Here is a 13732-nt window from a genome sequence, read left to right as displayed (position 1 = left end):
CACACGGGGACTGGTAATTACAGCTTCTGCTCTGGCAATTAAGGCCAGTCAGAAATAGTTGAAACCCGAGACTTATAAAATGAAAAGGAGATGCAGCATATATGCAATCTGCAATGCATACTTAATTGGAAGTAAACTGTCTTGCACCTCTTAGTAAAAAACTATCTGAGAGTGTCAGGAGACTCGGACATTAGGTATAATTCAAAGTTGAATAAGTACATCCAAATAATGTGGGTTTTTTTTTAACTGAGCAATTGGAGAATCTCATACTCCTTGAGGACAAGGAAGTTGCATAATCCACTATTGTCTGAGGAAACAGGGAAGCAGTCTGATCTGACTAAGCTGTAGTTCAGATGAAAGTAATTAAATACTGTTTTGCAAGTCTCCTAGTTTCCCCTTTCTTGATTTTTCCCCTATGCTCTTAAGAACTTCCCTCCTAATATCTCAATATTATATGCACGTGCTGATGCGTTACTACTAGAACTGTAGTACCATGTAAGCATCAAGTTCATTTCTGACACAAATACATCTACTTTCCTACATTTGGCTATAGATTCCTGTGCCTTTGCTGGAACTCTTTCAGCTTGGATACGCTGAGCCAATTGTGAATTGAGCAGAAATGAATTTGTCACTGTCTCGGCTGCCTTCTATAGGTCATGCATGGCTTGTCATGCCATCTTAATACCATAATAAACTTACTGGGATTACATGCAAATCTGCAAGGATCTTCTCCATCACAATTAAACAAAATGCATAAACCTGTCAGGGAGGATGCTCTGCTGAGAAATTTTCCAAGCCTGCAGGGCTTTGGAATATTAACACTGTTGTTTTGGCTGCCATCTGTGATTTCTTCCCTTTTGAGGACTCTTTGCAAGCTGCTGCCTTTTTTTTTTTGTACTAGCAAGATGTGATTATTGGGTTTGAGAGGCTTGCATGCTATTGCATTAAGGAAGACAACAGTGTTTTTGGTTGCCTTTTTAAAGAAATACCCTCAAACTGGAGAACATATAAGATGGGAGTTGTATTAAGATTGGCACCAGCTTCAAACCAAAAGCAAGATTCTCACACAGTTTTGTTAACAAGATTTATTGAACTGAAACTAATTTGTGTATTGTACAAGAATTTCCAGAACTGATCATACAGAACACCTTTATCTTCTGGAATTTCTTAGAGTGGAGACTTACTCTACTTAATGATCTTCCTATAAAGTGGTGAAGAAGCAAATGATGGGAGACCTTCCATCTGTCTTTACCAAACAATCTCCTGAATCTTTATTAGCCTGTGAATAGATCTTTACCTCAAGCTTTTTTCACAGAACATTTTACCCAGCCACCCACTACGGCGATCATTGTTTTGTACCAGTCATTCTGGCAGTACACTGTCACATTAATAACTGGTCAAAAATCATGAGTTGCGGGAAATGCAAGATCTTACCCACTTCTGCCTGGTATCTGATAGCAATAACACTTAGGCTTATATACCGCTCCACAGTGCTTTACCGCATTCTCTGAGCAGTTTACAAATGTCAGCTCATTGCCCCCAATAATCTGGGTCCTCATTTTACCGACCTCATAAGGATGGAAGGCTTAGTCAAGCTTCAGCCAATTCAGGATTGAACTCCTGGCAGTGGGCAGAGTTAGCCTGCAATACTGCATTCTAACCACTGCGCCACCACAGCTCTCTTCCAGCAAGAATCATGTGACAAGCTTCATTACATGGTCAAGCCAAACATCAGTGGCATGGTCAATCAGTGCCAAGGAGGCGTGTTCTCTGATTGCCAGGATTCCATCAATGAGTGCTATCATGGAAACCCTTATTATGCCATTCTTTAAACTGAACTTTCCCATTGGCCCATTGTTAGTATCGGCCAATCACAACTGCCCAAGCATAGGAACAAATAATGTCTTCTTCCCATTGCCAGCCAGTTACAAATGGACCTCATACCTATTCTAGTTGCAATTCAAAACTATTATTGGTTTTTTTCCCCAACCATGTCTAACTTAGGCTGTTGAGAGAAGATGATCTCCATGCTTTATTCCATTTCAGTAGCAGCCCCACTTCTAATTGGCTTCAGGAGTTGGCATGCCTACTACCTTCCAGCCTTCAATCACTACCCTGGACAGCCATCTTCTTTTTTGATTGGCAGGTGTTGGTGGCTTGCTTTCTCTTTAATCATTTTTCACTTGATTCAATAATGGACTGTACCTCAATGAATTATCGTTACGATCCCTTCAACTCTTACCTCTCCCAGTGGGCATCCTTTCAGTTTCTGCCTTACCTGGGTGACGTATGCACCTCTTGCTTTCCTAATCCTGCCCACCATCCTGGAGAGTTTCTCTTTGCTTTATTTTTAAAATAACTTTTAATTTGCAAAGGTACATTGTTAATTGTGCGTCTGTGAAGCTCAATTATTCTTTGCTGTAAGGTTTTTGCAGCCTAAAAGAACAGCCTCCTCCCTATTGCTTTGATTATTGTAGCATAAGGGAAAAAGAAAAAAAATAATAATAATGTCTTTGTTAATTTCAAAGGTTAATATGGAGAGGGATGAATGTGTCTATTTGTGCAAACTTCGGGAGGAGCAAAAACAGGAATTTGTAGACCAGTCCACACTGAACCCAGCCAGCAAAGTATACTTTTCCTTTCATGGATGGGATAGGCAAGAAGCAGAACAATGACCAATCAGTTCTAGTAGCGTACAGTGCAAAATTGCACTTTATTTTCAACTTCTTTTTAAAAGCTGATTAGTCTGGGTTTTAGAAGTGCCCTGTTTTTGACTGGGTTATCTGTTGCTGGTCAACTCCGCTGATGACAAAAGCTTCATTACATTGGCCAGTTAGACATCTGTGGGCATGGCTTGGTGTCCTTGTATCCTAGAAAGGGATACAAATTGCTGTTTATAATTAACCTGGCTTTCGTAAAACTAACCCTCTTCTATCCTGTTGCTTACTAGGTTATAATACAATTTGGCTACTTTGCCTTTGACTCAAAGCATATTGTATAGAACCAGGACTAGTTTAACTTGATCTAATAACGGTTTGGGCTGTTACTTTTCTCATAGCAGAAGTAGAACATTCTTCCATTCCCCGAGTGGGAAGTTAAAACTAACTATATATCAATGTAATTTCTCTCTCTCTCTCTCTCTCTTTTTTTTTACTCCCCATTCAAGCCTGAAAGAATCAACCCAGAACTAAACCAAAAGGGATACAGTGTAAAATCTGATATTTGGAGTCTGGGGATTACAATGGTAAGAATACATTACTGAAGAGTGATGCCAGGATTAATTTTATTATTAATTCTATTCTCCTGACCTTTGCAATTCAAAATCCTTGTAATCTGAATGGGTTTAACTGCATTTAAATTAAGGAAGCCTGTAGCCTAAATGTATGGGTTCAAAAAGGGGGAAATTGCATTGAAGGTTCTTGAGTGAATTGATTGTGTTCTGTTGGCAAATCACTGTAAAGTCACTGACCTTGGAGAAGGGATGAGAGAGACACTAAGGCAGGGGTGTCAAACTGCCGACCCATGGGCTGGATGCGTCACGCCAAAACCGCGCCCACCCAATTGCCGGCAATGGGAAAAATCGTGATATGTCGTGACACGTCATGTGTCACCGCAACTTTGACACCCGTGCACTAAGGGGAAAAGGAGAGTGAGCTTTTAAAGAGGGACCTGACCTTCTAAGAGCTTACACAGTCCCAAGAAAGGAGAAAGAAACTCAACACAACCCTTGCCTTGACTCTGTTGAGTATAAAATGGGACAGAAAGAAACTTGAAGAGGTTTCCAAGACTCCGCTCTTCAAGAAGAAAGAGACACAGTAGGGTTTCAAGGAATGCTGCTTTATTGTTGAATGGTACCGTAGAATCTTGAAAACCTGTTTCCTCGGGTCCCATTTTATATGAAACAAAATCAAGGTGGGATTATTTGAGTTTCTTTCTCATACTTCCTTCTATCTCTAGACTGTATAATCTCTTGTCTAGGTTTCTCCCTAGTGGCTTGTTCCTGTGTTTCTCCACCTCTCATGATATCCCCAAGGTCAGCTCTAATTTCCTTTACAAAGAAGATCAGTGGAGATCGATTGATCTCTCTCTCCCTCCCTCTCTCTCTCTGAAAGAATAAACAGGGGGAAGCCTAGTCAGAAAAAAAAGCAAACCTTTTCAGAGTCAGAATTTATTGAGCACTATGTTAGCTATATAACACTGGCAGCATTATTTATAAACTACTCCCCAGTTGGTCCATGTGGTTGGCAAAGAGTTTATCCATTTACATTTGGAATAAGTTTTTTTATACTTTCTTCAGAAACGGAAGAATCTTAGCAATTCCAGCTGTTGTCCTCAGCCATAGTTCTGCATTGCCCTTTGATGAATATTGAAAAACTAGGCAGCAACTCTACATGTATATCTGCAGACAGGAAAAAAAAGCCCTATAGCAACCATCCATCACAAAGCTTTTTTCATTGGCGCCATGCCTGCAGGAGAGAAATACGCATTCGGGATTAACATTAAGGTTTCAGATAGGAAGTCAGAATAATTCTCTTGGAAATTATCAGTCCCCTTTTGTTGCAACAGCTCTCATAGGCTGGGCTAAGGGAGAAAAGCAGACTTTCCCCTGGCACCCTGTGTCTTCTAGAGAAGCTGTGGGTACGTTGCACAAACCAGAAGAACTTGCCTCACATATTTCAAAGCTGCAGCTTTGAAATATTCCCAGAGACATGCTGTCTCCAGAGACTTGCACAGGCTGTGTCTCAGAGGCACCAAATGAGCTGAGTGTTTCCAAGGTAAAATGGCAGAGGGAGGGGACAAGCACAGCCTCTGGCAGAAATCATAAAAATGAAGTTGTAATTTCTGCTCTCAGCCTGCAGGTGGCAGCATGCAACAACCTTGGATTGAGCTTGTGTATCTTCTTTTCATATTTTTCTTTGGGGAGACAATGGGAGGGGGAGGGAGTGAAAATGTCTTGATGTCTCCCTGTCTTTTGTTTTTGGACCTAGATTGAATTAGCAATCTTGCGGTTTCCATATGACTCCTGGGGGACGCCGTTCCAGCAGCTCAAACAGGTAGTGGAAGAACCATCACCACAGCTCCCTGCAGACAAGTTTTCAGCTGAATTTGTTGATTTTACCTCACAGTGGTAAGAACATTCTCCCTGAATCATGGAGAAGTCAGATATAGCTTCATTAACCTTTGAATTTGCTCACATATTACTGGGGGCATGTATCCTGACATGCTGACCAGAGATAAATGCAGCGTAAAACCAGGCAGTTGCTTCCAAAATGCCCTGGAATCCCAAATGGAGAGGATGCCTAGATTGTATCTAAAATGAGTTATTTCTCACAAAAGGAGAAATTGGCAAGGGAAAAAAACACCAGTTGCTTATGAATTGTTCTCTAACTGCATCCCAATCAGGCTGTCAATACAAATATTGGAACAGGACTGCAATAGCTGTTCAGGAAGGTAGTAAAGGCATAACTTGAATCTCAGCTACATGCATTCTTGTTTCTAAGTCCCAAAATGCTTCTCCTTTAAAAAATGAAACATGAATTAAAATGTTTCTGGGCACAGCACCAATGGTCTCAGCTTCTCAAACATTTATTGTACATAACTAGTCCTAATAACCATGTTGACGTTTCTATGGAGATGCTCAGTGATCTAGGTCATAGTTGTCCCAAAGATGATTTTTCACAGGGCAGCTGGACTTTCTTGTTTTTCTTTGAAGACTTTTCGCTTTTCATCCAAGAAGCTTCTTCAGCTCTGACGAGATGGTGGGGAATGGAAGGATTTATATTCCTTGCAGACAGCTGTTCATTTGCATTCTTTTAGCGAGTTGTTAGTGCTACTTGGAGGCTTATCTGTGTCTTGAGGGTCACCTGAGTAGTTCAGTTGGGTGTGGAGCCTTCTTGGAACTGTTGAAAGGACTGTGTTGTAGACTGGAGATAGATGATGTCGTATCTTAAGAGAGGGCTGTTCAATTTTGACATAGATGGCCTCTTTGACCCCTCTTTCAAAAAAGCGGTCCTCTCTGTCAAAAATGTGGACTTTGCTGTCTTTGAAAGAGTGGCATGGACTGTTGACTCTTGTCCTGATGGGTTTGTTGGCACAGCATAGGAAAACAAACCCATCAGGACAGGGGTTTCCTGCCCTTCCATTCGCCAAGGCTGTCATGGGTGGGGTGGCAGGCAGGAGGCTCATCCCGCGTGGAGGACGAGGTTGGATGGTGGGGGCTGACCATGCAGGGACCATGGTGTGGTGCCACCCCTGCCCTATCCCCCTGCCTCGCCATGTTTGGGGCGGCCCCATGGGCCAAATCTGGGCCCATCGTGGGGTGGATCCAGCCTGCAGGCGTTGTGTTGGACATGTCTCTGCTAAAGGCTCTGCCTGTCCATCAGCAAAATAACTCTCTGAAAACAGAACAGAATGCAAACAGATTTGCAAGGGGAAGCCAACAAAGGAAAGATTTTGTTTGAAATTGGCTGGACTTGCCCAGGGGGATGTGAAAAACAATTCCCAATACAGTTGTGCAGCATTTTGGAATTCTGCTTACTGCTTATTTCTGTCCCCACTTTTTAGCTGACACAGTGAACATTTGCAACCTGTCAGTCCCAACCCAAGGAAAGAGTAAAAATCTAGTAGCCACACATATGCACTTGTCTCCAAACACATAAAGAAAGAAAAAACACAGATGGTCCTCAGCTTACAACCATAACTGAGCCCAAAATTTCAATCGCTAAGCAAGACAATTGTTAAGTGAATTTTGCCCCATTTTGCAACCATTCTTGACCCAGTTGCTGAGTAAATCACCACAGGTTTTAAGTTAATAATATGGTTGTGAAGTGAATCTGGCTTTCTCATTGACTTTCCTTATCAGAAGGTCACATTGCAACCTTCATAAATACATGCCAGTTGCCAAACATCAAGTTTCTGATCACATGACCATGGAATGCTGTAACGGTTGTAAATGTGAAAAAAGGTCATAAGTCACTTTTTCCAGTGACATAACTTAGAACGGTCACTAAACCGTTTTTAAGGAGAAGGTGGAAGAGAGGCTCAAAAAAAGGAAAGGAGGTGAAGTTGTGCAGGAATACAAGCTAATTTGAGGGCTAATCCACATGGATTAGCTTCGTTTCCATCTGTCCTGTTTTCCATCATTCACTCCCTAGAGACTAAAATGGATGTTCTGAAACTTGACCTGCCCACGAACAAGGAGTGTATATCAGAGGTGGTGACCCTTTGAGAGCTGTATGCAATGAAATTTCATTTTGATGTATGCCAATTGGTGTACATTCAAAGTGACAATAAAGTTGTTGTTATTATTATTATTAAACAAATGTTTAGTTTTAGGTTGGGGACTACCTGTACTTTGTTATACTGAAGAAAATACAGACTCCTCCTATGACTGCTGCTAGTCAAGATGTTAGAAGAATTCCAAGCTCTCCATCTTTACCTCCCTCCATATGTTTATTAAATATGTCCATTAGAAGTATACCTGGCAGATATTTCTAATGAACTTACCAATTGCTATTCTACCCTTGAGGGAGATGAGCAGTCTAGAAACATGAAATATAAATAAATAAAATCAAAATAAATGTTGACACTTGCTCAGAAACTAGAAATATTTAAAACAAAACCTGCATGGGGTGATAACTCATGTAACTTTAAAAAAATGCTAAAGTACTGAACATTGAGTAGTCATTCTGAATTACTTCTAACCTTGTAATAAACATTGCCAAACAAAATAAACAAAGGAAAAATAGATAAATATTATGAAATACAAAATCTCAAACATCTCAGTGTTTCACAACTGTTTTTTTAGCATATCAGGTTTCAGCATCCTTTAAGCTTGAGCGTCATACAAAGTCTTCTGTTAGTTTTCTTGTTTGCCAAGAACAAAGCGGTCCCCAGCAAGAATCAGTAGTTGAGAGTTCAGATTGGATCGGCCTGGAATTAATGGGGAAGATGTAACTAGGCAGAACATGTGAATTCCAATCTGTGGCCTGTGATCATTGCCTGTAAATAGTGACTGTAAGTTTTAACTCAATGGATTTGAATTTAGGAAAAAGGAGATATTACCAAAATACTTTCAGGTGAAGAATATAAAAAACAGAGAAAGGTCTACAAATGTTAAAATGGAGTGAGAATGAGATTAAAACAATAGGAGAAAGAACAACAAAGGGAAGTAGAAGACACAGGGGAGAGAAGGAAATAGAAGTTGGTATCTTATATTAAAAGTAGTTATGTATATATTTTTTTAATTTCCCACTTAGAAGGCAAAGCATTGGCAGAAGAGAAAGTAAGGTTAAAACTATTGTGCTAAAATGATGAGCTGGCCTCTCTAACTTGGGCTCCTTCTGAAATCCTGATTAACACATTTCTCCCTAGAGTTGTGGGTCGATTTGTGACTATTGTTGTGTCTGTGCTGGTTTATATTTAGGCCTGTCAGATTTGTTGTAATTATTTTCTGCAGAGACTTGCTCTCATAAAGTTCTTTCATATTTTTTTAAAATCTATGTTCTCTGAGCCTAGTCAAAATATGTCCTTTGCCTAGAATGAAATTACTTTGCAAAATCTCTAAATAATGAGGTGGGCCACAATAAGATCGCAACGATAGTGGGTGTTAATTATGTTATCCTGTCGATCTTGGAAGGTGACATACCCAATCTTTGCAAGATTAGCTTCTGATTGCTTTATAAATAAATATAATTCTAAAAAAAGAAAGAAAACTTTTTTTTCCACTTTGAGGTTTTTTGGGTTGTTTTTTTTTTTCGGTGTTTGGAGGTGGGTTTTTTAGTAGACATTCATCCATGGCTATTAAAGAACCACTCTGAAGCTTTTTATAAAAGTAATCCCATTGTTTTGAAAACAAGGCAGAAGCTCTCAAAGGAAATGGGCAAGGTACAGTAAGATAGTCCTTTACGTAAACTGGCTTTACTTCCACTGCCGTCTTCCTGAGCTAAGACATGTGTGTCTCCGTGAACTTTTCCTAAAGGTCTATTTACAGTGGCTTTCAGGAAATGTCACATTGACCTCCCAGAAGATTATGGAGGAACTAAGATGGTTTCTCAGACTTTTACGCCATTTTGGGGGTTGGGCAAGAAACCCTCAAAGATAAAGTTATGGTGAAAGATCGGGCCAGGGAATCAAAATTAGTATGGAGAAAGCAATGTAGTTCTTTCATCTCTGACGTTTGCTCATAAGAGTGACATTAAATGGAATTCTGCTCTTTTCTTTTTGTCAAACAGTACTTGGCAATATTCCTTGTGTTGGTTTGGAGGCATTTATATCTATTTGGGAGCATTTATCTGGAACTGCAGAGCAGCACTTTCACTGAGAATGGAAAAATAAAAAGCTTGATAGCTAGTTTTTTCATAGTATAGCTCAAATCTGTTCAAAGTAGTTAGTAATGTGGTGGTTGCTCCAATTTCTGTGTGTGTCACAGTATGAAAAACAATAATGTATTAACTTCATTTTATTTCTTTTTCTTTGTTTATCTTTGTCCAGAACAATTGTTTCCAGAGTATATTCAGGAGCCTATTAAAATATATGAGATTGCTGCAGATGTGTAGTGTGAATACTAAAATAAAACATCTAGAGAGATCACTAGAGCTCACAAAATGTTGCCAGCATTATTTGAAATCTCTTTAGAGTTAAGACAAGAACATCAAAAATTTGGTGATTTTACAAAATTTTCAGCCTTTTATGAATAAAAAAAGCTCCCATAGAAACTGTCAGGAAGCTGGTATTTCCCCTGAAGCCCACGAATATGTATTACCAACACTGGCTTTTTTTTGTGGTCTTACAAAGGTTTCTGTGATATTATATCAGTGCGGATTAGAAGAAAAATTGAGGTCCATTTGTTAAGACCACCTTCTCCAATATAGCACTCTACAAGTATTGTAAACCTGTATCCCGAAATTCCCATCAAGGATCTTTTCTTCTTCTTGTGCCATATCCGTTATCATATGTTGGCGATTCTGTTTTTATCAGCAGCCACACAAAAAAGTGCTGCTGAGTTTTGTCCAAAGCAGTCCTTTAGATTTTGAAGCCATGATGTTTTTCTGCCTGGACCTCGTTTGCCTTCAATCTTTCTCTGGAGGATTAAATGGAGTACATCGTATTTTTCTGGGTGTCGCATCACATGTCCGAAATATTCTAACTTTCATTTTTTAATTGTTTTGATGATTTCCCTTGGCTTTCCCAGGCGGCTTATCACCTCCTCATTTCTGATCTTGTCAACCCAGCTTATACGTAACAGCCTACTGCCTGAAAATGCACATTTCAAATGCTTCTAGTCTCTTCAGGTGGCCTTCTGTCAGAGACCAACTCTCTACTCTATAGAGCAGGATAGAAAAAATATAACATCTGACAAGCCTGATTTTCAATCTTAGGCTTATGTCGTGACTGGAGAAGACCTTTTTCATTTTGAAGAATGCTGTTTGAGCTTTCTCTATCCTTATCTTTACTTCAGTGGTCATATCCCAGCTCATGTAAATTAGAACCGAGGTGCGTGATCCTTTCAACTTTTTCTAATAGCATTCCTTCCAAATTTATTGGTGGTAAATTAACGGGCTGTTTGCTGATGACCATGATCTTGGTTTTTGAGGTGTTAAGCTTCAAGACGTATTTTTGAGATATTTCTGTGATTCTATTGATGAGGAGCTGAAGGTCTACATGCTTACTGGCAAGCAGAACTATATCGTCAGCATATCTTAAATTGTTGATCCAAACATCGTTTACTTTGATGCCAGTGCCTCATTGAAGATTGACTCAGAGTAGATACTGAACAACAGTGGAGACAGAATACATCCCTGTCTGACTCCTCTTTGTATTTCTGCATCAGCTGAGTATTTTTGGCCTAGTCTCACATTTGTTACCTGATCAAGCATAGCAGTTGGGAATTCTGAGAATTGGGGTTTCAACAAGATCTGAGGGATTTCAGGTTATAGATGACTGATTTAGATACATTTGGCCCCTTTTTCTACCCTAAATCACTGTAATATAAAGATATCAACAAAACTCATCTGGCTTGAATGAGTGTTGGAGTTAGCAGTAAGGATAGAGTTCTTAAGAAGAGATTAAAGTAAGAGATTTTGCAAATAAAAGAGCCATAGTGGTGCAGTGGTTAGAATGCAGTATTAGAGGAAAACTCTGCCCTTAGCCCTTAGACTTCGATCCTGACTGGCTCAAGGTTGACTCAGCCTTCCATCCTTCTGTGGTTGGTAAAATGAGGATCCAGATTGTTGGGGGGCAATATGCTGACATTTATAAGTCACTCAGAGTGCTGTAAAGCAGAGGTTGGCAGACTGGAGGGAAAGGGAGGGGAAAGCATTTTATATGCGTGCATGCAAACTGGGCCGCAAGCACGTGTGCGCCGCAAACACTGCTAGCACCTGCATGACACTCACTAGCCCTGCCCCGTTTTTGCCACATGGTGCCCTGTTTTCACCACACAGCGCCCCGTTTTTGCCATGTGGCATCCTGTTTTCACTGCAATCGCAGCAGTAGCGTGAATGGGGGGTGAATGTGCACGCACATGTGCGCACATTGGCCAGCCTGTCCCACAGTCCAGTGGCCAGGAGGACACTGCCCGGTAGTCGGCTGTGGCTCACAGATTGGGGACCCCTGCTGTAAAGCACTGTGCAGGGGTATATAAGTCTAAGGGCTATTGCTCACATTTTCATTGGGCTTCTATATTTCCTTCTTCCTCTTGATTGCCATTTCTCTTGTCCTACAAGCTCTGTGCAGGAAGTCTTTATCAATTCTATAAACATGGATCTGACACAGAGAAGACAAATTATGAGTTATGGAAACTGGGTGGATTCACCTCAGCGTCAGTGCAGGAATCTCATTGGTAGATTTATATATCACTGGCACTTGACTCCAGTCAGATTGGCACGGATATATCAAAATTATATTTTCCAATATTAAGGACCATTGCTAAAATCTTGAGGTAAGATTGGCTCCCACCTTCTGATCTTCTGCAACAGCCTAAAGACTTCGCCGTGCCAGATGGCTTGGGGCCCTAATGGGGGGACATAACATTGGAGAGTGTTGTTGAATTAAGAGACAATCCCATTCTTCCACACACACACACACACACACACCTCCTGCTCCCTCCCTCCTCATCTTTTTGAGTGTAGTCACCATTTTTGTTGTTTTAGAAATATTCATCTTTTATGATTTTAATGCTTTTAGTATTATAAGCACCCCAGAGAGTTGTTTCAAAATGAGGGGCGGCAAATAAATTAAATAAATATAAATAAATAAATAAATAAAAAGGACCAAATGCTCCCTAGTTGTGAGGCTTACTCTTTTTCTTGACAGGACCAAATATGAAACTTAAAAATAAGGAACTTTTTATCTGTTTGATTTTAGCAGCTAAAATAATAATTACCTAACATAGGTAAACTAGATAATATAATAGTTGAGATGTGGATTAACAAGGCTTCTTAAATTGCCCCACTAAAAAGAATCCTGTAAAGTTAAAAATATCAAGACATCAGAAGCAGGAATCACAACTATTAAATTTGGAAGGATATTTATGATTTACCTCAATGGCAATAGATCATAATACAGCAATACTTTAAATTTGTATAAGTACAGTAAATTTGTATAAGTACAGAAGATTGTCTCTTTACTTTTTAGTAGATTTTTTTTGCATTTTCTATATCTTTTTTCCCCTCTATGCATCTTGAATTTATATTAATTTGGTTACTTGGTAATGTTTGTTAATCATAGTTCATTAAATAAAAAACACATAAATTCTATAGACTTAAAAATGTTAATTCCTACAAAAAACATTTCCCATATAGCATTGGTCTATATTAAACTGTTTTCAGGGCGAACTTGGATAGGATTCAATGCAGATTTTAAAAATAATCCGTATTGTCCACGCACGGTCTCTCCTGTCAGTTTTGATAAGCCGAGGCAACATGTGTATGTGTGAATTTGTGAATCATCGGCTTTTGTTATTACACAGCAGAAGCGCTTCCGTACACCTGAGCCCTGTGATGAAGCAGCAAGAGATTATCAGGAAGTACCCATTCAGCAAGCATCCTTCATTTCTTCCGGGCCTGTTAAATCCCAGCAGAGGGTGTGTGTTTGCTGGAGCTGATGATCACACTTTGCTTTCTCATAATGTGACGCTTTATGCCTCCTTCCCCTCCATGAACACACTCGTATGTGTCAGGATCTTTTTCAAGTTGCTCCAAGCATCTTCCCCATAAATACCCTGCCAGGAAGAGAGTGGCTATCACATCCTGTCTTCAAAGCTATTTTTTTGTGTGGAAAGAGACTGAAATAAAACAGTCTTTTACCTATTCATCTCACAACCTCATAGCCATCAGATGTTCCCAGCCGGTCATTGTAGTAAAGCTATTTTCAGAAAGGAGGATTTTTCACTAGCATCAATAATAACAAACTCCATATTTGATCAGTAGGTTAAACAAATTGAATGTGGAAGGCAAGCCTGCACTGTATTTTAGAGTCAGTAATGAATACATCAGCTCAGCGCATAGTAAAATATTTGAAGACAAGCATGTGTCAGGTTTGTACCTGTTTTCTGCAAGGCATCTTTGGAACTGCAGTTTTCAAAGAGAGATCCATTAGTTCTTTTACAGAACGTAGGTCATAAAGCTTGTCTTTACTTTCCATCCTAAGCATAGCCTGCAGTCCTAACTTCTTTTTATTCATTATACACATGAAAGTGTAATTGTAAACTCACCGGGGAGCTAAAAGTTCT

The 13732-nt window shown here is 39.8% G+C and overlaps 1 protein-coding gene across 1 annotated transcript in view; it reads left to right on the top strand.

Moving 5' to 3' along the window:
* Positions 1–13732, top strand: part of MAP2K6 (mitogen-activated protein kinase kinase 6) — a 114081-nt gene that overhangs the window by 88872 nt on the left and 11477 nt on the right. The window contains exons 9-10 of the mRNA XM_083351404.1: positions 3167–3244; positions 4989–5128. Of these exons, the coding sequence (XP_083207530.1) occupies positions 3167–3244; positions 4989–5128 (218 nt within the window). The remainder of the gene's footprint in view (positions 1–3166; positions 3245–4988; positions 5129–13732) is intronic.

The sequence above is a fragment of the Vipera ursinii genome, assembly GCF_947247035.1.
Source record: "Vipera ursinii genome assembly, chromosome: 2".
NCBI classification, from domain to species: Eukaryota; Metazoa; Chordata; class Lepidosauria; order Squamata; family Viperidae; genus Vipera; species Vipera ursinii.
This window is presented reverse-complemented; position numbering and strand designations above follow the sequence as displayed.